General features: G+C 41.1%; 1 protein-coding gene across 1 annotated transcript; it reads right to left on the bottom strand.

Moving 5' to 3' along the window:
- Positions 1 to 1,629: 1,629 nt before the first annotated feature.
- PLAC8L1 (PLAC8 like 1) lies at positions 1,630 to 24,937 on the bottom strand. Its single transcript, XM_004384949.2, has 4 exons — positions 24,609 to 24,937; positions 19,542 to 19,678; positions 3,891 to 4,027; positions 1,630 to 1,826 (listed from the first exon to the last, which is right to left on the bottom strand). The coding sequence occupies exons 1-4, from the start codon at positions 24,731 to 24,733 to the stop codon at positions 1,686 to 1,688; spliced, it is 540 nt and encodes a 179-aa protein (XP_004385006.1). The 5' UTR covers positions 24,734 to 24,937; the 3' UTR covers positions 1,630 to 1,685.
- Between the last annotated feature and the right edge of the window lie 747 nt (positions 24,938 to 25,684).

The following is a 25,684-nucleotide window of genomic DNA, read 5'->3' as shown; positions in this document are numbered from 1 at the left end:
GCAGCCACTATGTCCATCCATCTCTTGAGGGTCTTCCTCTTTTCTGCTGACCCTCTACTTTACCAAGCATGATGTCCTTCTCCAAAGTACCTTGAGACAAAGTCTCACCATCCTTGCTTCTAAGGAACATTCTGGCTGTACTTCTTCCAAGACAGATTTGTTCGTTCTTCTGGCAGTCCATGGTATATTCAATATTCTTCACCAACACCATAATTCAGAGGCATCAGTTCTTCTTCAGTCTTCCACCACCTCTATTATTATTTACTTAATATTTAAAATTAACTGTAAATTGAGTTTACACCATTTTAATCTAAAAGTTATCTTAAAAGAAAACCTGTTATCACAACTATAAATAGAAAACTAATGTGCTACAAATATAAATGTAAAATAGTAAATAATACCTAACATTTATGGTGACGTAGTGGTTAAGAGCTCAGCTGCTAACCAAAAGGTTGGCAGTTCGAATCCACCAGCCACTCCTTGGAAACTCTATGGGGCAGTTCTACCCTGTGCTATAGGGTCACTATGAGTCAAAATCCACTCGGCAGCAATGGGTTTGGGTTTTTTTTTTTTTAAACTACTTGCCAGGTTCCTGGGTGGCACAAATGGTTAATGCACTTGGCTGCTAACTAAAAGGTTATAGGTTGGAGTCCACCCAGAAGTGCCTTGAAAGAAAGTCCTGGCAATTTACTTGCAAAAAATCAGCCATTGAAAACCCTATGGAGCACAGTTCTACTCTAACACACATATGAGGTTGCCATGAGTGAGAGTAGACTCAATAGCAACTGGTTTGGACTTTTTTGGTGGTTTCTTTGTTTTGTTTTGTTTGTTTGTTTTTGTTTACTACTGGTCAGGCACTGTGCTAAACGTCTTCACTCATTAGAATCTTCACAACCCTATGAGGTTATTCTTCCTCACTCCTATTTTATAGATGAGGAAACTGAGGCACAGAAAAGCTAGCAAATGTGCCTACAGTTACCCATTTAGTAAGTGGAAAGGGTAGGGTTGGTAAATGGGAGAGGCAATTCAGGCTGCAGAACTCAATCTTTTCACCCCTTTGCTGTGCTGTGTAAGTGCCTTAACAAAAACAAGAGTATTCAGTTCACATGGTAGATGCAGTTGCTCACCCAAGACTCTGAGCCTGGATCCTGAAGAAGATTCACAAGGTGTTCAAGATAAGCACCAACCTGAGACTTTCACCTTTATGCCATTAGGACCAAATGAGGCAGAATGTGGGACTGACAGTCTATGTGTTTCAGTGACATTTAGTGCCCAGTCCAGGTGTTAAATGAAATTAAACATCTCCTGCCCTATCACTAGTATTTTGGGAGACATGGCACAGCATAAGAAAGCCGCATAACAATCCTTTCTCATGAGAGGATGGCAGTAGGAAGCTGCAAAACAATGCAACCTTCCAAAACTCCAGATGGATGGTGAAGGACACAAGACTCACCTCTAGAATTTTCCTCGTATGGCTGGACTAGAACCACAAACCTAGACAAATAATAGACTCTTCAGCAGGGGTATGTGTAAAAAGAGAATGACAGTAGAGACAGTAGGGGGAAATCATTTATTTTAGCAGTTTCAGTGAAAACTTAGGAAGCAGAAAAATCTTTCTACTAAGAGGGCTTGGGAGGAAGGTGCAGGGAGTGAGGGGTATGACGGGGAGGGGTTCTCTTGCTCCGTCAAACCAGGGCGTCCTTAGTGGAAGGAGCTTCCCGGATTTCGTAGAATTGGGAGGTCCTCATCTTGAGTTCCCGGGCCACCTGGCAGACGGAAAAAGGCCAGCAGCAGTGCACCGCCAGCCAGTCCTCGCACAGTGTGCCCTAGGGCGAGACCCCGGTCTCTGTTCTGTCCTGATCATCAGCTAGCTCATTTCCATCACCCAGGGACCTATACAATATGACCTGCTGGCCCATCCCGCCCACCGCCTCCAAGATCCACCAACACCCTTCAGTCAGCACCAAGAACCCAGCACCAAGTGCGAAGCAGCTCGGTTGCTAATCAATACCTGCAGTTCAGAGACCCGCTCTTAGGACCACTAAAACCACTGGACCACCTTGAAACCATTGATTTCTCTATCAACACCTTTTTTTTTCTTTTAGAACCTAATTTTTATAATTATTTCATTTATTTATTTGGAGTAGGTAATAAGAGCACATGGTGTATTAACCATACTTTCTTCTGTAATACGATGCTCTAACATCCACACCAAGTAACCCTTCTCCACCCATGTCTGCTATACCTAGATAATACTCCTTCAGCTTCCCCTTCGGTAAACACCTCAAGCCCCAAGGCACAAATTTCAAATATGGGTGACCAATAAAAACCCCACCTGTTCTGACCTCTCCCTGCCATGTTTCCTGCGAAAACCACAATAGAGGTGCTTGTCCACAGTCACACTCCGTCTCTGCCCGTGACTACACCCTGTGTCCTCCCCATGTAGCCCTGCCGGGCATGCTGTGAACACCAGGGATTATGAGTATAATAAAGCTTTAAATGCTTCCAGCTGCTCCCTCTTGAGTCACGTTCGACCTTACCCGACCTCAAACATTACTATTATATCAAGTTTTAAAACACATGCTCCAAAATTCCAAAAGTAAGAAGGGATATGAAGTAAAAAGTAAATCCCCCTTCCACAGCCATCTCCAGCCACCCAGTTACCTGCTCCAGGGCAACACTGTTAGTAGTTTCTTATGTACCCTTCCAGATAAATTCTACACATGCCTACACAAGCATATACATATATAGTCCTCTAATGTAAATAGTTGCATAATTCTGTGCCTTGTTTCCCCCTCCTCACTGCTTAAAAATATGTCTTACTCTAAAGCATAGATGAGATGATAAGGGGGCAGGGAAACAGAATAACCAGAACACAATTAAAGAGAATGTTGACATGTGGAAACTGTGACTAATGTCAATGAATAATTTGTGTTGAAATTGTCAAATAGCAATCTAATTTGCTATGTAAACTTTCACCAAATATATATATATATATACATTATTTTTAAAAAATAAGTGAAATTATAAAAATAAAAATATAATCTTAGGACTCATTCCATATCAATACAAGAAAATGGACCTTTTTATTTAACTGTCCGCATCTTAATATGCATGAACTATCTCTCCCCAATCTCAGTGTACCTCAGTCTGAGCTATGCTGAAAATTGACTGTCTGGATTTTTGAGGGAACCCCCAAAGTGAATGCTGTATATGCCATCTACAGTATATTTTAAGTCAGATCATCCCAATCATATCTTCCAAATTTGGTGGAATTCTATCATTTTCTTTTGAGGCAATAAGAGACAGGCAGAAGAGTAGTTTTATTTCTATAGATGGAAGAGAATGTGTGTTGGTTTAAGGGGTAAAACTAACAACAGCTACAACCTCCTGTTAAAAAAAAAATACCAACCCCATTGCCATTTAGCCAAGTTGACAGCCCTATGGGACAGAGTAGAACTGCCCCATAGGGTTTCCAAGGAGCAGCTGGTGGATTCGAACTGCCAACCTTTTGGTTAGCAGCTGAATGCTTAACCACTGTGCCATCAGGGCTCCTATGCATCCTCCTATTACTCTTCATCAAACTATGGCTCAAGGAGCACAATTTGGCCAATGGGCTAAGCAAGCCATTGACCAATAATCTGCATCATAATAATAGGTCCCCCTGAAAATACCCTTCATAATATGGCATATTAGTTAACTTATATTTTCTGGTAATGAATTAAATCAGAAATATCTTCCATTTCTTTTCCCAAAGTCTACCACTAAGAAAAGTGTGGTATTTTTAAACTTCTTCCTCACACCTCCTTTTTTTGGGGAAATCACAGGTGTTGAGGACATCCAGGTTCTTACATATATCCAGGTTCACATATACCTTTAAACACACTTACCCATATTTTATGTCTCTCTCTGGTGCCAATTCTTAGTGCAAAGGAAGATCCAGGTAATAATGGCCAACAAAGACACTCTCCATAATGCCTGGCGATGTCACACTCAAGACATATCGGACAAAACAGACCACAGAAACCTGTCAATAACCAAATAAAAGAAAGCCAAGATTCTCAGGTGTTCTTGGAGCAACTTCATATCACAAAGAGCGCTTACACCCCTGTGCCATCAATTTAACGCTGCATTGTCTCCCTGCAATCCAGGACTGAGAGTGAACAACGAATTCTCAAAACTCAGTATATGAAAATTGCCATAATGGAGCCAATCAAAAGTATCTTCTTTTGTCAAACACTAGCCAAGCAGTACCTGATACAATTCTGTTAGCATTAACTATGGTAATTGTTTTTTTCCTGTCAAGAAAAAAGCATTAAATAATTTTTTACAGTGTAATCATAGCTGTTGCTTCTAGTACATTCATTTAATTTCAATATTTAAAATAGGCACAATATATATGACACTTTGAATAACATCTTTTTCTATAACCGTAATTGCAGGCACTTTTATGGTACACTGACTCTGCCTGCTATTCTTATCAGGACTTTATCCTGTTTCTCAGGCCTGAAAGAAGGTGAGTCTAATTTTTGCTAGTTTCATGAAGCCACTGACATCAGCCAGTTCTAATCTGCAAACTATTAGGGGCTTGGTTCCTTGAACATCAACCTAAAACAGTTTGTCATTTATTCATTCATTCATCTTTAACTACTGATATTGTTTCCTGCACATTCTGTTTGAACCATCTAATGCAGAGGTTCTGTTCTAAATGTTTTGGGCACAGATCCTTTGGAGAATATGATGGTAGCTATGAACCTGTTCCACAGGGAGAAAAAAGTAAATACATGCAAATACATACAAATACATGCAAAATTGCTCATTCCGTTTCACAGGATTCGTGGAGTTATTGAAAACTATCAACGGACTGCAGGTTAAGAACTCCTGATATACAGCTAAGATGTTATGTCATCTAACATTGCAAAAGATGACAATCCTGATAAATATAATTAGGACTATGAAACAGGAAAACAAGCTAACTATAGCCTTTTAAAAAATCTATTCATTAAACATTTTATTGAACCATAATTAATATACAATAAAACGCACAGATCCTAAGTGTTCAATTAGATGAGTTTTGACAATTGTATTCTCCCAAGTAACCAAACATGTAGAACATTGCCCTCATCCAGTAAAGTTCCCTTGTGCCCTTCCCAGTCAATTCTAGTCCTCCATCTCCCACTCCAGAGGCAATCACTATTCTGATTTCTATTCCCATAGATTAGTTTTCCCTGTTCTTGGACTTCATATAAATGGAATCATACTTCTGAATTTGCCTTCTGTCATGGATTGAATTGTGTCCCACAAAAATATGTGTCAACTTGGTTAGGTCATGATTCTCAGTATTGTATGATTGTCTGCCATTCTGTTATCTGATATGATTTCCCTATGCGTTGTAAATCCTATCACTATGATGTTAATGAGATGGATTATCGGCAGTTATACTGATGAGATCTACAAGATTAGACAGTGTCTTAAGCCAATCTCTTTTGAGATATAAAAGAGAGAAGCAAGCAGAGAGACAGGGGAACCTCATACCACCAAGAAGGCAACACTGGGAGCAGAGCGTGTCCTTTGGACTCGAGGTTCCTGCACTAACAAACTCCTTGACCAGAGGAAGATTGATGACAAGGACCTTCCTCCGTAGCCAACAAAGACTCCCCTGGAGAAGATGCCCTGAATTCAGACTTCTAGCCTACCTAGACTGTGAGAGAACAAATTTCTGTTTGTGAAAGCCATCCACTTGTGGTAGTTCTCTTATAGCAGCACTAGATAACTAAGACACCTTCTTTCATTCAACAACATATTTTTTGTATTCATCTATGTTGTTATGTGAGTCTGTAATTTTGTTCTTTTTTATTGCTGAGTAGTATTCCATTGCCATCACTCGTCTGTCAATTTGTCATACTGTTAGCTTGAATGTGGCTATGATGCTGGAGCTATGCCACTGGTATTTCAAATACCAGCACGTTCACCCATGGCGGACAGGTTTCAGCAGAGCTTCCAAACTAAGACAGATTAGGAAGACAGGTTTGGTGATGTACTTCCGAAGATTAGCCAATGAAAATCCTATGGATCACAACAGAAAACTGTCCAATATAGGCTGGAAGATGAGCCCCCTAGGTTAGAAGGCACTCCAAAAACACAGTGACGACAATAATGGACTCAAGCATATCAACAATTATGAAGATGGCCCAGGACCAGGCAAGGTTTCATTCTGTTGTCGTGGGGTCCATGAGTCAGAGTCAACTCAAAAGCAACAAAAAAACAACAATAGTATTCCAATGTATGAATATTCTACAAGTTGTTTATCCATTCTCCCACTGATAGTATTTGATTATTTAATTTTTTGCTATTATGAAGATAAGGCTGCTATGAACTTTCACATGCAAGCCTTTATGTGGACGTATTTTTTCATTTCCTTTGGATAGATTCCTAGAAGTGGAATTGCTAGGTATAGGGTAGATGTGTGTGTAACTTCAGAAGAAATTGTTAAACAGTGTTCCAGAGTATTTGTACCATTTTATACCCACTATCAATGCACAAAGACTTCTAGTTGCTCCACATCTGTACCAACCTTGCTATTGTCAGTCTTTTTTATTTTAGCCATTCTGGCAAGTTGAAATGGTAGTGACCACAGCATTTTAGTGCACCAGCCACAAAGGCTCACACACGGTGATACCAGCACACTAGAAGAACCACCTGTCAAAGGCCTGTCTCTCCCTACCCCCACCCCTAAGAATGAGAAGTACAAACTCCTAATCCCAAATTTAGTGGCAAGGAAGAAAACAGAAATGCTGTTTTATCTTAGAACCACCAAGGGATCTCCAGGACTCTGGGCTTCTTCAACTCCATCACATAGTGGGTGAAGGAGCACATGTGCACAAAGGGTATGAGGACAGGGGTCAAGGAGTATCACCTCTTAGATGAGCAGGACATCTGTTCAGGAGTCTCCAGAGAAGAACTAAATCACCTACCATAGCATCACTTGGCCCAAAGCTAGCTCGGCATTCAGCCTAGAGTAAGTCTGGGATGTTTCACTCTGTGTTTTAACATACTCGTTACTCCTAGGAAGATCAGCAGGCCCACTCAATACTGAAAAATAGTATGAACAGCTCAGAGGACAACAAATGACCCAGTGAACTATGGCAAGTACAGAGTGGTCACACTGTATGCAACTTTAATTATGGGAATCATGACACATAAAAATCAATAAACTCACTTTATGCATAGATTGTGAAATAACATAAATCCCCTCAAATAAAAAAGAATCAAAAACTGCATCTGGCAAGCTGATGATGGCAAGCTGAGTAAATTACAAACACAATTGCCTCACCACTTTAACTGATAAGGAGAAATACCTACTATCCTTGGTCAGTATGTTGTAAAGAAACTGTTATTTATGTTGAACTTTTTTATGACATTGTTCTTACACTTCATGCCTTTAAAAAAAAAACACACATGCTGTTCTTTTTAATCTTTTTGTGTCATATAACCATATTATCTCAGTGTTCATTAGGAGTTCATACTAGATGCTGAGGCAAACACACCCAAAAGTCAATTTGGAACAGAAGTCAGATGTGATAAAAAACACTATGAAGGCCAAACTTTTATTATGTAATAGCAAATATTTATAGAGTTCTCCATGTGCCAAGCCCTGCTAAAAGCACTTTGCACATATTAACTCATTTAATCCTCACAACAATCCTAGGAAGTAGGTAATCTCCTTGTTGTTAGCTGCCATCCAGTTGGCTCGCAATTCATGGAGACCCCATGCACAATAGATGGAAACTTTGCCCAGTCCTGTGCCATCCCCATCTTCAGTTTCAGACTGGAGCGTTGTGATCCATAGGGCTTTCATTGGTTAAAATCACCAGGCCTTTCTTCCTAGTCTGTCTTAGTCTAGAAGCTCTGCTAAAGCCTGTTCAGCATCATAGCAATGTGTAAGCCTCCATTGACAAACAGGTGGTAGCTCACTGAAGGTGCATCAGGGGTACTGGTGGTTCAGTAGTAGAATTCTCACTGGGAGACTCAGTTTCGATACCCTGCCAATGCAACAATGCAGATACTATTATTATCCCCATTTTACAGGCGAGGAATCTGACACCTAGGGAATTTAAGTAATTTGCCCAAGATCATACAATTTTTAGTAACGGGCAGAGGCCATATTTTAACTCAGGTAGTCTGGTCCCAAAGTCTTAACTACTACACATATGTCCATAGATTTTCATATTTTATATATTCATGTATTGTGTCACAATGGCTGTGTATTTATGTGCTCAAGACAATATCTCCACTACTATTACTTTATATTTATTCCCATGGGACAGTCTTCAGTCATAAAACTTCTTTAGGAAAGATCCTTTGTGTAAAGTGTTACTGCTCTGTACTGCAAAGTAGTATAATGGGATATGAAAACACTATTGAGTCATACCCCCCAAAAAGATGCCCAAGAATAGGATGATGGAATCCTTTATTTAAAGTGTCTTTGAGAGAAAATGTTTACAGCACATACAACAGACCAAGGATTAATAAACATAATATACAAAGAACTTCTACAAATTAATACACCTTCTCCTTACTTATCAACTCTCTCATTATGTGACATTTCGCATTTACATCAATAGCACAAAATCTACTATATGACTATTTTGTGCATTAACAATGTACATCTGGCAGTAACAAACGTCATAGTGTGAGGTGAAAGTAACGCTAGCTTTGATGGTTAAGGTTATTTGTCAACTTGGCTGGGCTGTGATTCTCAGTGGTTTGGCAGTTATGTAATGATGTAGTCATCCTCCATTTTGTGATCTGATGTGGTCATCCTCCATTTTTGCATAACAACAATTTTACATAATGGCCTGTCTTTGGACCCTAACCATGTCGATAAGTGAGGAGAGAGTGTACATAAAAGATTTAAAAATAAAAGAAGAAAATGGGCATAGGATATAAGCATGGTAATTAACAGAGAAAATACAAATGGTTAATAAACATGAAAAGTTGCTCAATGTTGTTAGTAACCAGGGAAATGCTTATCAGGACAATCACAAACTATTTATTACCCATAAGAGTGGCAAATGTTTCTAAGTTTCATAATATCATATGTTGTGGGGGCTATCCAGAAACAGGTACACCATACAGTAATGTAAGTGGAATTTGGCACATCCACTTTGGAAGGCAACTTGGCAGAATCTATTAGAATTTAAAATAGTCTAGGATCTAGTAATTCCACTTAACAGCACCTACCCTAGAGTAATGCTTATACTTGCACAGAAAGGGGTGGGTACAAGGATATGTGCTGCATCATTATTTGTAATTGGAAATTTGAAACAACTTTAACCATATATCAACAGACAAGAGGATAAATAAACCATGACAGCGTAAGCATACTATGGAATAATTTGTGTCAGCCAAACAGAATGAGGTGGAAGATCAATAAATAATAACAAAGTTAAATCTCTAAAATATATTTTGAGTTAAAAAAATCAAATTGTAGAATATGTACAGCATAATACATTTACCAAAAAACCAAACCCACTGCCCTTAGGGTTTCCAAGGAGCGGCTGGAGGATTCAAACTGCCAACCTTTTGGCTTAACCACTGTGACCCCAGGGCTCCAAATACATTTACGTATGGGTATATTTGTAAATGCAGAGAAAAAGATCTGGAAGGGAACCCTCTGAACTGATTTAAAAAAAGAAGAGGGGGAGAACATAGTTCCCTTTTCTGTAATGTTTCAGTTTTTTACAAGGTAAATATATTCCCTTGCTATTTGTGAAATGTTTAAAAAAAATTTTTTTTTAAATAAGGAGCTCAGGCTAGCGGTGAGTTGCCAGCCTTGAAGTGACTTAAGTCATGAAAGCAGCCTCTTCCTCTTATACCTGGAGTCCTGGCACTTATGTAATCACCCACAGCCTAATGTTCCCAGCCAGTTCTCTGGGATGGGTACCACCCTCATCCATGAAATGTGGTTCATTATTCATCCTTCTAACTCATAGAGGAGTCAAGATACAAAGAAGAAGCCCACACAAAGCCAGAGTGTGGAGCCCCAGAGAGCAAAAGTAGGAAAGGTAGGTGAAAATTGCACTGACGCACATTTCAGATCAAGTATTACAAAAAGGCAGAAGTTTCTAACAATAAAAGATGCTCAAAAAAGGACAGGTACACTCATGCATTGCCTGGGGAGTGTAACTCAGTACAACTTCCAAATGGAGAGCCATTTGGCAACATCTATCCAATTTAAAATGGCTCATACTACTTGACTAGCAGGTTTACGCCTTGACAATTATCCTACAGATACACTCACACACATGTGAAATGACATCTGTACAAGTATATTCATACAGCATTGGCTTAAACAGAAAAAAGTTTAGAGACCACATAAAGGTCCCCTAATGGGGATTTTTGGATAAATAAATTATGGTACAGTCATACAGTGGAATCTATGCTGCAATTTAAAAAGCTAGCTATCTCCAGATGTGCTGATATTGTCTGATCACCTAGATATATTGTTAATTTATTTTAAGTAAAGAACAATGTATATTCACAATTTTATCATTTGTGTAAATTGTACACATACACACAGAGCAAAAAATCAGAAAGGAAAGATTCAGTGTAGGGAACTGCTTTAATATGGTCCTTCTAGCCATGGTCATGTAACTCCCACAAAACGATTGGGTGAGGCTATGCAAATAAGGTCTTTATGGCCCACCAAGGAGATTGGACAGTTTCGCTAAAGCAAATAAGGTACGTGGAACCCTTGTGGGGGGTGGACTGTGCAAATAAGGTGCATGGAAACATTGTAGGGTATTGGTCAGTTTTGCCATCCCACTAGGTTTAAAGGGAGCTAATCCCAGAGGTTGGAGGGGGATCCCACTACAAGAAGAGCCAGGAGTGGGACATACCCTTTGGACCCGGGGTCCCTGCACTGAGAACCTTCTAGACCCAGGAGACAGGAAGAGTTATAACACTGTAGGCAGCAACCCCATGAGATGGCACTGTGGGTTTCCCAGTCAAGCAACGTGGCTACAGTGGGTTACTAGGCCCACAGAGAATCAGAGCTGAGCACCTTTGAGCAAAAGGCTTCCTGGTGGAGTGGGGTGCCTCCAGGCACTTATCAGCAAAGCTAAAGAGTTTTGTTAACACTTGATGGAGCAGGGCAAAGGCCTGGCCAAGGGCCAAGGGCCAACAGCCAAAGGCAGAGGGAAAGGCCTGCCTGTGGGTGTAGCTGAGAAGAAGCTGTCCTGAATGAAGAACTGTATCTTGAGTTGTACCTCTTACTTCCAAGTTGATCCTGATCCTAAATTGTCATTTGTTACTCCCCTAATAAACCCCATAATCATGAGTATAGTCTGTGAGTTGTGTGTGGCCATTGTGATGAATTATCAAACCCAGCAGAGAAGTAGAGAATGCCATAGGAAGGACGGCTGGTATCAGAATTGGTAAAAAGGCTGGAGAGTGGAGATACGTCTGACCGCCACCTCACAGGAATCAGCCTTGAGCTAATTCTGATATTGATTCGCCTCTTGTCCCTGAAGTTAGAGGAGATCTGATGATGTTGTGCCATTCTTATAACAGATAACAAAATATTAACAACGGTTTTCTTCAAAGGCTGGGTTACAGGATACTACTTTTTTCTTCTATACCCTTTTGTATTTTTTTTTTACAAGTAGGTGATTCTTTCATAATAAAAATTATTAATCTATTTTCATTTAAAAAAGTTTGTATCTTTATAAGTACGTAGACTATCTGGAATCTGGTGAGGGCAGTTGCCTATGGGGAGAAGAGCTGGGTGATAGGGGACAAAAATGGAAGGAGTAGTTACTTTCATATACATAAGGGATGGGTACTTTTGAATTTTGTATCATGTGCATGGTAACCTACTCAAAATAATATTATTTAATGATCAAGCTGGCTCCAGAGTAGCTGAGTCCTCTACCCTGCGAGTGTTGAAGAAATGGAGGCAGGCAGATACAGGCATGCTGAAGAGGGGATTTAGGCAAACAGGTGAGAAGCGGAACCAGCTGACCCCAAATATCCCTTCTAACACTGAGGCTCTATGATTCTTTCAATTACAGTGCAAGAAATAAAGAAGCAATACAGGTTAAAATTCATTCATTCATGGAGAGGGAAAAACACTAGCTAGACAACAGGTAAGTGGTAACTTTGGTGAAGGGTAAGACAGTACACAATACTGGGGAAGTCAGCACAACTTGACCAAGGCAAAGTCATAGAAGCTTCATAGACACATCCAAACTCCCTGAGGGACCAAGTTACTGGGCTGAGGGCTGGGGACCATGGTCTCAGGGGAGATCTAGCTCAATTGGCATAACATAGTTTATAAAGAAAATGTTCTACATCCTACTTCAGTGAGTAGCATCTGGGGTCTTAAAAGTTTGTAAGTAGCCATCTAAGATATGTCTGCTGGTCCCACTCCATCTGGAGCAAAAGAGAATGAAGAAAACTAAAGACTCAAGGGCAAGATTAGTCCAAAGGACTAATGGACCACAACTACCACAGCTTCCACTAGACTGAGTCCAGCACAACTAGATGGTGCCCAGCTACCACCACCAATTGCTCTGACAAGGATCACAATAGAGGGTCCTGGACAGAGCTGGAGAAAAATGTAGAACGAAATTCTAACTCACAAAAGACCAGACTTACTGGTCTGATAGAGAGTGGAGAAACCCTGAGAGTATGGCCCACGGACACCCTTCTAACTCAGAACTGTCATTTCTGAAGTTCACCCTTCAGTCAAAGATTAGACAGGCCTATAAAACAAACAATAACATACGTAGTTCAATCATGTATATGAGACTAAATGGGCACACCAGCCCAAAAGCAAAGACGAGAAGGCAGGAAGGGACAGGAAAGCAGAACGAATGGAAATGGGGAAACTGAGATTGAGAAGGGGAGAGTGTTGACACATTGCAGGGTTGGCAACCAATGTAACAAAACAATATGTGTATTAATTGTTTAATGAGAAACTAATTTGCTCTGTAAACTTTCACCTAAAGCACAATAAAAAAATCATTCTAAAAAAAAATTCATTCATTCATATATTGACTGAGGAAATGTTTTTAAGTGCTTCCTATGGGCCAGGCACTCTGCTGGGCCCCACAGCAGAGAACAAGATAACTGTGGTCCTTGCTTTCAAGGACTGTATGGTTTGCCTAAGATACAACTTGGAGACATGAGGTCCAGTCTGAAGCCTTTCATGCCCCTCTCCTCTTTCTGAAAACCAAAGAAGATCCTGCCTCACTTCATTCCTCCCACCTTGAGTATCTGATGATTGCCAGTACAGACCAAGTTCTTTACTGCCTGGTGCTTATGGTACCTTCTACAAGGAAGGTTGTTGGAGTAGCTGGTTCAGGTATCAGCTTAAATGTCAGTTCCTCAGAAAGGCGATTCTGTATCCACCTCCATTCCAATAATTCCCTTTCATAACACCCTATTTTTTTCAAGGTACTTATCAAAACTACCTATACATAAATAGGAACTCAGTAAATATTGGTTGAATTACAAACCAACGTTGATTACACCTTCCAAATAAGCCTTCTCTGGGGCAATATCACAAACATTCCCAAAGCCAGCCTTTCACAAACAATGCCTTGCTACCCACGATGCCATTTAGCAAACATTTTTTTCACCTTGGCTTCATCTTCACATCTGAGCATCCAGCAGCCATATCTTCAAAGGACACAGAAGCATCCATTTGCCAATCCCAGTGCAGTGAGAATTCAGATAAAACACAGAGGTGGAAGAGGGAAGCAGTTTGAAAAAAAAAATTACGATAAAATGAAGAAGCAAAATGTGAAAAAGAAATGGAAATTATTGCTGTTCATAATATACTCTTTGCTTGATGGATGACAAATTGTAGCAATAATTCTCAGCATCTGAAGAAAAACTGTCCCAGGATAGGAATCTGGCGTGGAACAAAGTCATGGAAAGAAATTCTCTCCTTTTTAACCAGACTTACTGGCCTGACAGAAACTGGAGCAACCCTAGAGTATGGCCCCCAGACACCCTTTTCAGTCAGTACCAAAATCACTCCTGAGGTTCACCCTTCAGCCAAAGATTAGACAGGCCTATAAAACAAACACTAACAATAATGTAGTGTGCTCCAAGAGTGACATTTGAATATTCATAATGTAAACATTGCACAGGGGCGGTATCTGACCTACTCTAATTCCACAAGGGAGAAGGAGAATCAACATCAACAGCCCAAGGCTGATTCCTATGAGGCAGAGGTCAGACATGCCTCCTCGCTCGGACATCTTTACCAACTCTGATACCAATTGTCCCTCCTCCAACACTCTACTTCTATGCTGGGTCCGATAATTCATTGCAATGACCACACGGAACAACAGACAATACTCACAATTATGGGGTTTATTAGGTAAGTAACAGTTACAATTCAGGCTCAAGAACACTCAAGGATACAGTTCTTTCATCAGGACACCTCTTGCCAGCTATGCTCACAGGCACGACTCTCCCTGGCCCTTAATCTCTACCCAAAGGCACTCAGCTTTCTCTCTCCATGGGCGGGGAAGCCCACCGTGCTGTCTCCGGCTGCCAGGTCTCTCTTGCCACTGCTTCTCACCGTCTTCAGGGTTATAGCTCACTCTCAGTCTGTCTTCTTGTTCCAGGAGCCTCCCAGCACAGGGATCCAAAGGCCCAAAGGACATGCCAGCTCGTGACTGTTCTTCCTTGGTGGTGGTGGGATCTCCCTCTCTGCTCTGGAATTGGCTCTCTTTTAAGGCAGAACTGACCAATCTCCTTGGTAAGCCACAATTACCCTATCACACAGTCCCACCCAATCAGCTTGCAAGACCGTGGCTAGAAAGGCCACACACAAAACTAATTAATCCACCACACTTGCAACCAAAAAACCCTAACTGATCCAGCTATGCTCCAAAACAGTGTTAAGAGTAGGTTCTGTGGATTATCTGCTCTAATACTGACAACAGCCCTTGAGGTGGGCACCTGCTCTAATATGCTAAAGGATAATAAAAATTTATAATAACTATAATGCTAAGATTCATTAAGTGCATTGTAATGATATTTGTTGGGATTTTCCTGGTAACAGTGTCCCAATCTACTTTTAGGAATTTACCCCTTCACTATTGTGAGCAATATTGGTGGGACTATCATTTAAAGTTCCCTGGCCCGGCCAAGCAGTAGGCAAGTTACCCAACTAGGCAAGTGGAGCTCCTTCTGCCAAAACATATTCTCAGACAGGATGACACAAGGATAAAACATCTAGAGTTGACCAGATTGTCAGCTAGCTCCTGATAATACATCTTATCCCTTATGAGCTTGGTTTTTAGTTGATCCTTTGATTCTTTGAGCTACCCCATAGTCTTCTAATGAAATCCAATGCTTGATTGTAACCAAAAAACCCTAAGGTATCCAATTATGTTCCAAACCAGTGTTAACAGTGGGTTCTATGGATTATCTGCATAACCATGACAACAATCCTTGAGGGAGGCACTTTTATTATCCTCACCCTCATTTTAGAGATGGAAAAATGAAGATCCAGAGAACTTGCTCAAGGTTAAATGGCCAGCAAGAGGCAGAGTTAGAAATCAAGCCCAGGCCTATGTATGATGTAAATCTAAGCTCTTAACCACTACACTATATTCTACGTTTTGTGCAAGTTGGAGTGCATTGATGTTTTTCCCCCAACTATAAGCTATGAAGGGAATACGGTCCATAACACTATTTGGGGTAGACCTCTGTCTTAGTTATCTAGTGCTGATATCACAGAAATACCACAAGTGGATGGCTTTAACTAACAGGGATTTATCACAGTCTAGTAGGCTAGAATTCCAAATTCAGGGCATCAGCTCCAGGGAAAGGCTTTCTCTGTGTCAGCTCTGGAAGAAAGTCTTTGTCATCAATCTTCCCCTGGACTAGGAGCTTCTCAGTGCAGGGACCCTAGATTCAAAGGACATGCTCTGCTCCTGGCACTGGTTTTGTGTTGGTATGAGGTCCCCATGTCTCTCTGCTCACTTCTGTCTTTTATATCTCAAAAGGGATTGACAAAACACAACCTAATCTTGTAGATTGAGTCCTGCCTCATTAACATAACTGCCACTAATCCTACCTCATTAACATCATAGAGGTAGAATTTACAACATATAGGAAAATCACATCAGATGACAAAATGGTGGACAATCACACAATACTGGGAATCATGGCCTAGCCAAGTTGACAACACATTTTTCAGTCACACACAATTCACACACAATTCAATTCATAACATTCTACCTTTTGGCCTCCAAAAATTCATGTCCTTGCCACATGTAAAACACCTTCAGCCCATCATATCATAGCAAAAGTCTTAAATCAACTCCAAGTCCAAAATCCAAAAATTCCTCATCTGTGAAATCTAGAATATAAGTTATCTGCTTCCAAAGTACAATGGTAGAACAGGCACAAGATAGACATTTCCATTACAAATGGGAGAAATTGGAGGGAAAGAAGTGATAACAGGCACCAAGCAAGTCAGCAGAACACCTTACATTAGCCCTCAAGGCTTTGAAAATAATCTTTTGTTCTCTGAGACAATTTACATAATGGCCCTGCCCTCCAGACTCTAGGTATTGGCCACACTCTCTGGATTTTTAGTGGAGGCCCCTTGGCCCTGGGCTTTAGCTCTGCCTTCCAGGCCCACTGGAATGGCAACTCTGCTCCTTTGGATTTGGGCGGCCCCATTCTCCTAGTTCATCTGAGTGGTGACTCCACTCTTTGAGACCCCAGAGTTGTGGCCCTACTCTTTGAGACTGAGGTAGCTCTGCTTCCTGTGTTCCTTGTCTCTTCAGTTTCTGCTTCCTGGTTCCTTGGCCTCTTGGCCCCTTGGGCCTTGCCACCTGCATCTGCCCTGCTGGGGTAAGTATTCCAAAGCTCTGTAGCTACACCAGTAAGTGCCCGAAGGCACCCCACTCCACCAGGAAGCCTCTTGTGCAAAGGAACTCAGCTCTCTCACTCCATGTCTCCTGGTTCTACTGCTGCCATTTCTCTGCTGCTGCTTCTCGCCATCTGCGCTGTCTCCAGTGTAAAAGCTCTTCTTATTTCCTTCTGAGTTCTCACCAGAATTGTCTTTGATGTTCATAATTCCACCAACAGTCTCTTCAAGGCAATCTAGGCTTTTATTATTAGGCACTTTAAAACTCTTCCAGCCTCTATTCACAGTTTCAAAACCGCTTCCACATTTTAGGTATCTATTAGAGCAGCACCCCACTCTCTCAGTACCAAATTCTGTCTTAGGCTGGGTTCTTTAGAGAAGCAAAACAGTAAATCATATAAATATATATTGAGAGAGATTTATGTCAAGGAAATGGCTCATGTGGTTGTAGAGGCTGGAATGTCCCAAGTCCATGTGTCAGGATAGAGGCTTCTCCTGATTCTTGTAGCTGCAGAGGCTGGTGAACCCAAGATCAGCAGGTCAGAGAGTAGGGCTCTTACTCACAGGCTGTGAAGATCTACGAATCCCAATACCCGCAGACAAGCCCACAGGTAATCTACTAGCTCAAGTCCCAAGAACCAGAGGTCAGATGAACTGGAGCCAACTGCAGGATCCAGAGGAAGAAAAAGCCACAAACTTACCAGAATGTTCACTTATATTCCATGCAGTCCACATGTCCAAGGAAACTCCCATTCAACTGATTGGCTACTCACAGCAGATCCCATCATGGAGGTGATCACATTATATCAAACCTCATCATGGAAGTGCTCACAACATCATACAACTGCCAAAATACATCATAACTGCCAAACCACTGAGAACCATGGCCCAGCCAAGTTGACACACAACCTTAACCATCAGAGTCTCCACACAACCAAAGTCTTGAAAACAGTACAGAACCAGGAAGAATCTTGAGGGAACTAGCAAAGGGCTGCCATAGTTGTCTGGGCACAAGTCCACATGAGTAGCAGTGGCAGGAAGAGACCTGCCAAGCTCTGGGTTAGATGGGCAAAGGGATGGGGTGGTGGGTAGGATTTATGCTGGGTAGTCTCTTCTCTGTGAGGCCCAAGAAAACGGTAAAGACTCCAGCTGCGGTGATCAGAACACCAAAAACTGTTGTTAGAGCTTTGTCTCAGCAAGACTCCTGGGTTCAATGAGAACTTGGACCACATAACAACTCAAAGTTTTCTGATTGCTCCATCCTGTGAGGCTTTGGGACAAATTCAGATCTTCCCAGAAGCCTTCAGCATGTGGAAGAGTCATATTATTCAAAGATATTAGACCCAAGATCTCTTGTATTTTGAACCTGAGAGACTGACCCTCATCCATCAAAGGGACCTCTCCTCCTCCAAGAGAGACTGTATGACCTATTCAGAACCCTATTTTCTAGGGCCATAGTATCAGATCCTGGAAGGGAATCCAGATATGTGGTACCAGAGATAGGTCAGGATGTCCTAAGGTAAAAATAACCAAAAAAAAAAAAAAAACCAAACCCATTGCCGTCCAGGCGATTCTGACTCATAGCGACCCTATAGGACAGAGTAGAACTGCCCCAGGGTTTCCAAGGAGCAGGTGGTGGATTCAAACTGCTGACCTTTTGGTTAGCAGCTGTAGGCTCTTAACAAGTATGCCACCAGGGCTCCAAGGTAAAAACAGAATTGATATACTTTGAATTTCAAACCTAAGAGAGAATCATGTAGCTAGAGGTATCTCTTTAGAGCTGAACCAGTGTCAGAAAATATTTCAATTAAGGAACAGGGGGTCTTCTTGTGATTGTTCATGTTGTTATAAGAGTACTATATATTCCTTATAGAAATATTAGAAAAGAGACAAGCAAAAAGAAAATAAAAATTAGTCATTAGTCTACCATCTGGAGTCATCTGCTATAAACATTTTTATTTGTATCCTTCTAGACATTTTTCTAAATATTTCCCTTTAAAATGGTGTCTAATGTGCATTGTTTTACAATCTGCTTCTTTAACTTAAAAATGTGTCCAAAGCATTTCTTCATCTCATGAAATGTTATTCTATAATATGACTTTCATGGCTATATAAAGATTCATTGTATGGGTACCCCCCTCCCCCACTGGAGATTTAAGTTGTTTCAGGTCTTTGCTATAATAACCAATATTGCAAAATTTAACATTGCTGCTAAACCTTTCTTTGTGAGTATTTTCTTAGACTAAATTCCTAACAATGTAATTATTAGGCCAAAAGCTATGTAACACTTGAGGTTCTTTTTATATGTATTGCTAAACCACTTGCTGAAAAGTTTGTACCAATTTACACCCCCACCAGCAGTGGATGAGGGAGCCCATTTTGGGGCGTCTTTGCCAACAATGGATTTATTATCATTTAAAAAATCTTTAAGGGCACCACTTATTCTATAAAAGCCTCCACAGCCCTGAAAAGCAAGATTTTTCCTGTCAAGGAGTGCGTTTAAGTCTCCAGATTAGTCCAGTTGTTCTGAAACCATTTAATTTCTGTCCTTGTGCCTGATGTAGCTCCTCGACCTACTGATGTCTTGGGAAAGAAAAAAGAAAGGAAGAACTTAAATGAAGAGGAAAAAACATACAAATTCTCTTATCTCTGCAGACACTGAAGAGGCCGGTGCTCCAGTCCCCGCCTGCCTGGACAATTGTGGTGATGGTGGTCCTGCCACTGGCTCCCCGGACAGGCTGCTTCACTACAGCGTGGGCTGGTGCATGGCTCCTGGAGAGTCAAAGATGGTGATTAACTCAGGAATGAAGAAGGTAGTTCAGAGGATAACCATTAAGCCAAGACAGAGTGATAAAGAGAAGATAGGAGCCCAGTAGTGCCAAGTGACCTTGCTCTTCATTTATAGCCCAAGCTGATCTCCTTCATAGTCCTCCCTCTTCTTCTGGCATACCATCTCCTCTGACTTTTGCCCCAAATCTCCTAATGACATCATTATTCCACATCCTGTCAAACACACTCAACGTCCAGTCTACTTCCTCATTGTTTCTCAGCATTTCAGAACAGTTAAGGTCACAAATTTGGAACCAGGAGGTTTCACTTCAAATCCCAGCATGTCACATCCTGGATGACCCTGGTTAAGTCACTTAATCTCTTTACACTTCCATTGGTTCGATGAATGATGGAAAATAAATAAATAAATAAAAACTCTATTCATATGGTTATTATGTCAATTAAAGGACATATCATTAGTTTACTGTGCTCAGAGGGTACGTAACAAGGTAATCCTGTGTAGGGCTACACCTCAAGGTTTTTGAACCTTTCCTGAAGACAGACTGTTAAGGAATTGGACTGAGATTTGCAACCTGAAACAGGTTACTGAAGTTGAACATGCAGTATCATTTAAGTGAATAACCCAGGCTTCAGAATATGTCCTGATGACAAACTACGGTATGATTACCCTAGTGGGGCCACAAGGTATGCCTCTGGGTTGGGTTCCCTTGAAAGGACTGGATATTCCCACTGTCGAGCATCCTGATTTAAGAATTGAGGGCTCAGGAGGTAGGCTTCAAGAGTGAGAGAAGAAAAAACTTCCTTCTCTTTCTGGATCTGTAAGTCAGTTTTGCCTGAATTCCAACCGTGGGGATGCCTGGAGTGATTCGCCGAGTGAAGAGTAAGCTGCACCTGGCCACATGGAAGGGGCAGGTCAAGAGCAGGGTAGAGGGGCCCTAGACTGAGTTTGGGTCTGTGCAGTAGTGGTAATTATTCTGTTTTGTGCTTCCCTTTTGGAAAACTTCATTAAGAGTTTGCACTTGGTCTCTGGTGTGTTAATGAAGCACCTGCCTCATACTTGAGACATAGTAAACAAGAGGACAGCAACATTTCTTCCTGTATCAGTTGTTGTTGCAGTAATAATCTCATGGATTCATGGCCTTAGAACATACCTGAGCACTGGTAAAGCAACACCCTGGGGACAGCTTAGAAACAGCCGGGGAGCCCTTTGAGAACCTTCAATTTCTGAAAATAAAGCCAGTGGTATTTCATGGTACCCCAACATAGGTTGTATTGTTCTTGTTATTAAGACCATATCTTTTTCACCCCACCAATAGCACCCAAGCCCATGCCTTACCAAATGCAACAGCATATTACCTTGTTAAAAAAAAAAAGAGAGAGAATTCTTAAGCCTGACCCCAGAATAACTGCACAGGTATCCAGGGGTGAGGTACAGAAATCTGTATTTATAACACAGTTCCCAGGTCATTCTTATGCAACAATCCTGATACCTGATTCCAGTAGATTTGGAAACCACTGATGATGATTACAATAGCTTCTGAGTCTCTCACCAGCTAGGTGGTGATGCCAAAGGAACAGAGATGGCAAGAAAAATAGAAACAGAAGTAGATAGGAAGTAAAGAGGATGCTTGGAACATACCCGGTCTAGAGAGCATGTGAAACACCCAGAAATAGCTGGAAATGCTGGACCAGCATTTGGAAGAGAGGCTAGGGTTGGGAGTCACCTGTCTAGAAGTATGGAGTCACCCGTGAAGAGCTATGAAGCATTCCCAGCCCTTTCATCCACGAGACATTATGGACAATGCCTAGGTCTAATGAGCTTTCCAAGGGCCTCCAAAAGTGTTTGAAACCTGGAAAAAAGTATTGGCTCCAACATATAAAAACTGCAAGATAGAAATTAATCAATGCCTAATTAAATGCTTAGAAAAAATCTAGCATCATGTCAATCTCATTAATTGTCTAATTTATAATTATAGTTTATTACATTTGAAAACAATTCGTAGATTAAGCTCTTTTGTTTTGCAAAAATCCCCATGAATGAATGATTGCTGAGAAGCAGCAGCCAATCATAGATTAAATGAATCACTCATAGCAAAATAATTTTAAAATCGAAATTATTAAAATCTTTTCACTTATTGTACAGCAAAAAGTATGTATGTATAGGATTATGTTATGGGTGCATTTTAATATATTTGTTATGATGTGGGTTAGGGCCTATGAAGGTTTCAAATTGGACCTGAAACTGAATTCATGTGTCTCTTTGTTCTATTTGAGTCCTCCTCAAATCTAGCTAGAAATTATGTGGCCTTAACTGTGCTTCATTCTCTAGTAAAGGTACAACTCTCCAGTGCAGAATGATGAAATAAAAGCATGGGGTAGCTCAAAAGCTTCCTGCATCTCTCCACACAATTTAAGACACTTACCTCTCGATGTGATGTTCACAATTGAGGCCTTCCATCATTATACTAAGAGCTTTTAATCATCTCTGATTTTAGCGTGGGGATTTCTTAGGGCTGATCATCTGGATTATATTTTCCCCTGAAATGAACCATTTACAGCTTGCAGCCCTAGAATAGAATTTTTTCCTTCTATCTCAGCATTATATGGGTAAAACCTTTTATTACAACAAGGGAGCCTGTCCTCTATTTCAAATCAAGTAACTTTTCCTTGGTAAGAGAAAAGTTGAGTTTTATGTGTATGTCTAATTTTGAACTCAAGGAGAAGCATATTATTGAGTTTCTTTCCATAATACCCTGGATCTTTGGTGCTTCTTATATTAAAACATTTGAATTGACATGCATTGGCTAAAACATTTCAGTTCAAGATTATTGCTTATGTGTCTTATAATTAAAAATAACAACCATAGCTCTCTTTCACCGAGCACCTTTTATGTACCAGGCACTTAGTGGTTCCTTTAAGAACTGAAAGATTGTTTAGAGGCTGTCATGGATTGAATTGTGTCCCCCAAAAAATGTGTGTAGCAACTTGGCTGGGTCATGATTCCCAATGTTGTACGATTGTGTAATCTGATGTGATTTCCTTATGTGTTGTAAACTCTATCACTATGATGAGATTATATGTGATTTCCTTATGTGCTGTAAATTCTGTCACTGTGATGAGGTTATACAGATGAGGTTGGCAAGATTAGATAGTGTCTTAATGCAATCTCCTTTGAGATATAAAAGAGAGAAGCAAGCAGAAACCCATGGGAACCTCATACCACCAAGAAAGCAGTGCCGGAAGCAGAGCGCATCCTTTGGACCTGAGGTTCCTGCGCAGAGAAGCTCCCAGACCAAAGGAAGACTGATGCATCACCAGGACCTTCCTCCAGAGAGAGAAAGCCTTCCCCTGGAGTCCTGAATTTGGACTTCTAGCCTACTGGCCTGTGAGAGAATAAACTTCTCTTTGTAAAGCCATCCACTTGTGGTATTTCTGTTAGAGCAGCACTAGATGACTAAGATAGGGGCTGCTACAGGTATCAGACTAAAGTAGCTAATGCAGCTTTCTGGACATCTTTTAGCTCTGTATATTACCTCGGGAAATCTTACACCACCATGAAGATTAGCAATGTGTTTGGAAGCAGTGGGTGAAGTTGGTGGTCTCAGAGTTTTGCTAAGTCAGAGCAGTTGTCCGTTTACCAGCAAGTTAAGCAAGTTCTTCATTTAGTGGAAAGAGCACAGAGTTTAGATTCAGACACACTGAAGTTCAAATATGACTCGGCTACATTCTAGTTGTTTGACCTCGGGAAACTAGACTTGTTTCCTAAACTGAAGGGAGATACTGCTGAAGACATAGTGTAAGTAAGAAAAAAAAAAAAAAACTTATCTTTGGTGGAAAAATCCCTTTGCTTTGACAGATACTTACAGCTCTTAGCCCCAGTTTCCTCCTGTAAAATTGAGATAAAATTTTCCTACCTCCTTTGTTGCCAGGAGGATTAAACAAGATCATGTACCTGGCACACAGTAGGCATGCAGTCGACGGCAGTTATTGTTCTTATTGTAACTTAATAATCCTGCACATACACTGGAGCCAATTGTACACTTTTCTAAGAAACAAAGAAAGGAGGGAGATCTGGGGCAGTTTCTCCATTGTCATATGTGTTACCCAAATACCTTGAATGCAATCAGAGTGACCAACCGTCCCAGTTTGGCCAGGACTGAGGGTTTTCCCCAGGATGGGGAACTTTCAGTGCCAAAACCAGAACAGATCCAGGCAAATCAGATGGTCAACCACTCTAGTCATCAGAAGCAGAGGGAAACTTCAACAGGCGAGAGACAGGAGGCCCACTCCAGACGTTCTAGTTTGACTTGCTCCTACCAAGTCACAGTGCTGGCAGATGGATGAGATACACACCCTTGCCCTTTCTGACCTCACTCTATCCTGCTCCTTTTCTAGCATCTAAGCATGTTCCCCACTGCTTGTCCCCAGATGCCTGTGCTACAGCCTGGAGGGTTCATGTCACTGGCCCAGCATCTCTTCCTTAATCAAATTTGCAGCACTAAGAGTTTATTCTGCCTTCCTCTCAGGCCCCTTTGATTACTTCAGACTCTTAACTGAAGCCAAAACCCTTGAGTTCTGATTTCAAAGGGTAGAAATTACTGGCAGCCACAAGAAATGGTTTCATTTGGTCAGGGTTCAGCATCTTAAGTTGAGAAGAAAGAGACTCCCTTCCACCCAATCCAGCCATTCTCTTTTCACCAGTCAAGCAAGGCCTGAAGGAACTAGTCAGTTGCCGCCTTCTCAAGTACACATGGGAAAAGATAGCAACCACTTTCTTCCCAAGCCCAGTTTTCTTTTATAATTTACTGGAATCAACATCTTTTCCCTGGCTCCTTATAAGAAGAGACTGAGTTGATATTCCAACTAAAGAGCAAAAGTTGGGGGAGTGGGGGGGAATCACCCTACTCCCTACCTCAAGTTGGAAATAAAATGTGGTTCATCTTCAGATGATACGAATGAAAGCAACAGAGGTGGCTGTGTGTTGAGTAAGGAGACATCCTCAGGACACTTAGAGAAGAACCTTCCAAACCAATTCATAGTAAGAGGTGTTTTCTTGTCACTTGGGCCATCCTTTTCCCTTTGACAGTCAGTTGATTCTAAACATCAGTTCAATCCAAAGTGAAACATCTCTTCTAAAGAACGTTGCCTTGGTATTCTGGAATCCGAGGTCATAGCAGTGTAACTGACAGACATCGGATTGTTTTAAAGACAGGTACACATCTAACTGTGGGCATGTCCATCTTACTAGTATGAACGGAGATACTGCTGAAGACATAGTTTAAGTACCAAAAAAAAAAAAAAACAAAAACAAAAACAAAACTTATCCTTGGTGGAAAAATCCCTTTTCTTTGAGAGATACTTGTAGTAAACATTTATCTAGCCAAGTGTCACTTTACCTTCTCTTGGGAGATTCAAAAGGCTCAGAGTTCTACCATGCCATATGGCTGGGGTGCAGCAGGGTCCACTCTTCATCCCAAGACAGCTGATCCAATTCAGCAAGATGATATGAGTCCCATAACTGACCTGACAGCAGGGACAGAAAGATCTATCAGCACAAGTATTGTACCTGAATCTGTCTAATGAAACATGGTCTCCTCAAGTTTGAGCTATGCTAGGTTGCCCCAGGAGTCCCTAGATGATGCAAACTGTTAATAAGCTCAGCTGCTAACTGAAAAGTTGAAGGTTTGAGTTCACCCAGAGGTGCCTCAGAAGAAAGGCCTGGTAATCTATTTCCAAAAAATTAGCCACTGAAAACTCTATGGTGCAGAGTTCTACTCCGACACATATGGGATCACCATGTGTTGGAATCAACTCAACAGCAGCTGGTTATTTTTTAGGTTGTCCCAAGCCTCTAAGGCATTTTATAACTTCTGGAAATTACCTATTCTTCCATGGACTCCACTGATCATGCTAGGAAAGTGGTGCTTCTTCTACCCAGCTCAGATGGAATCTAGTGAAAAAGCAGGACTCAGCTGATGATTGCCTCCC

The sequence above is a fragment of the Trichechus manatus genome, unplaced genomic scaffold (assembly GCF_000243295.1).
Source record: "Trichechus manatus latirostris isolate Lorelei unplaced genomic scaffold, TriManLat1.0 scaffold00130, whole genome shotgun sequence".
NCBI classification, from domain to species: Eukaryota; Metazoa; Chordata; class Mammalia; order Sirenia; family Trichechidae; genus Trichechus; species Trichechus manatus.
This window is presented reverse-complemented; position numbering and strand designations above follow the sequence as displayed.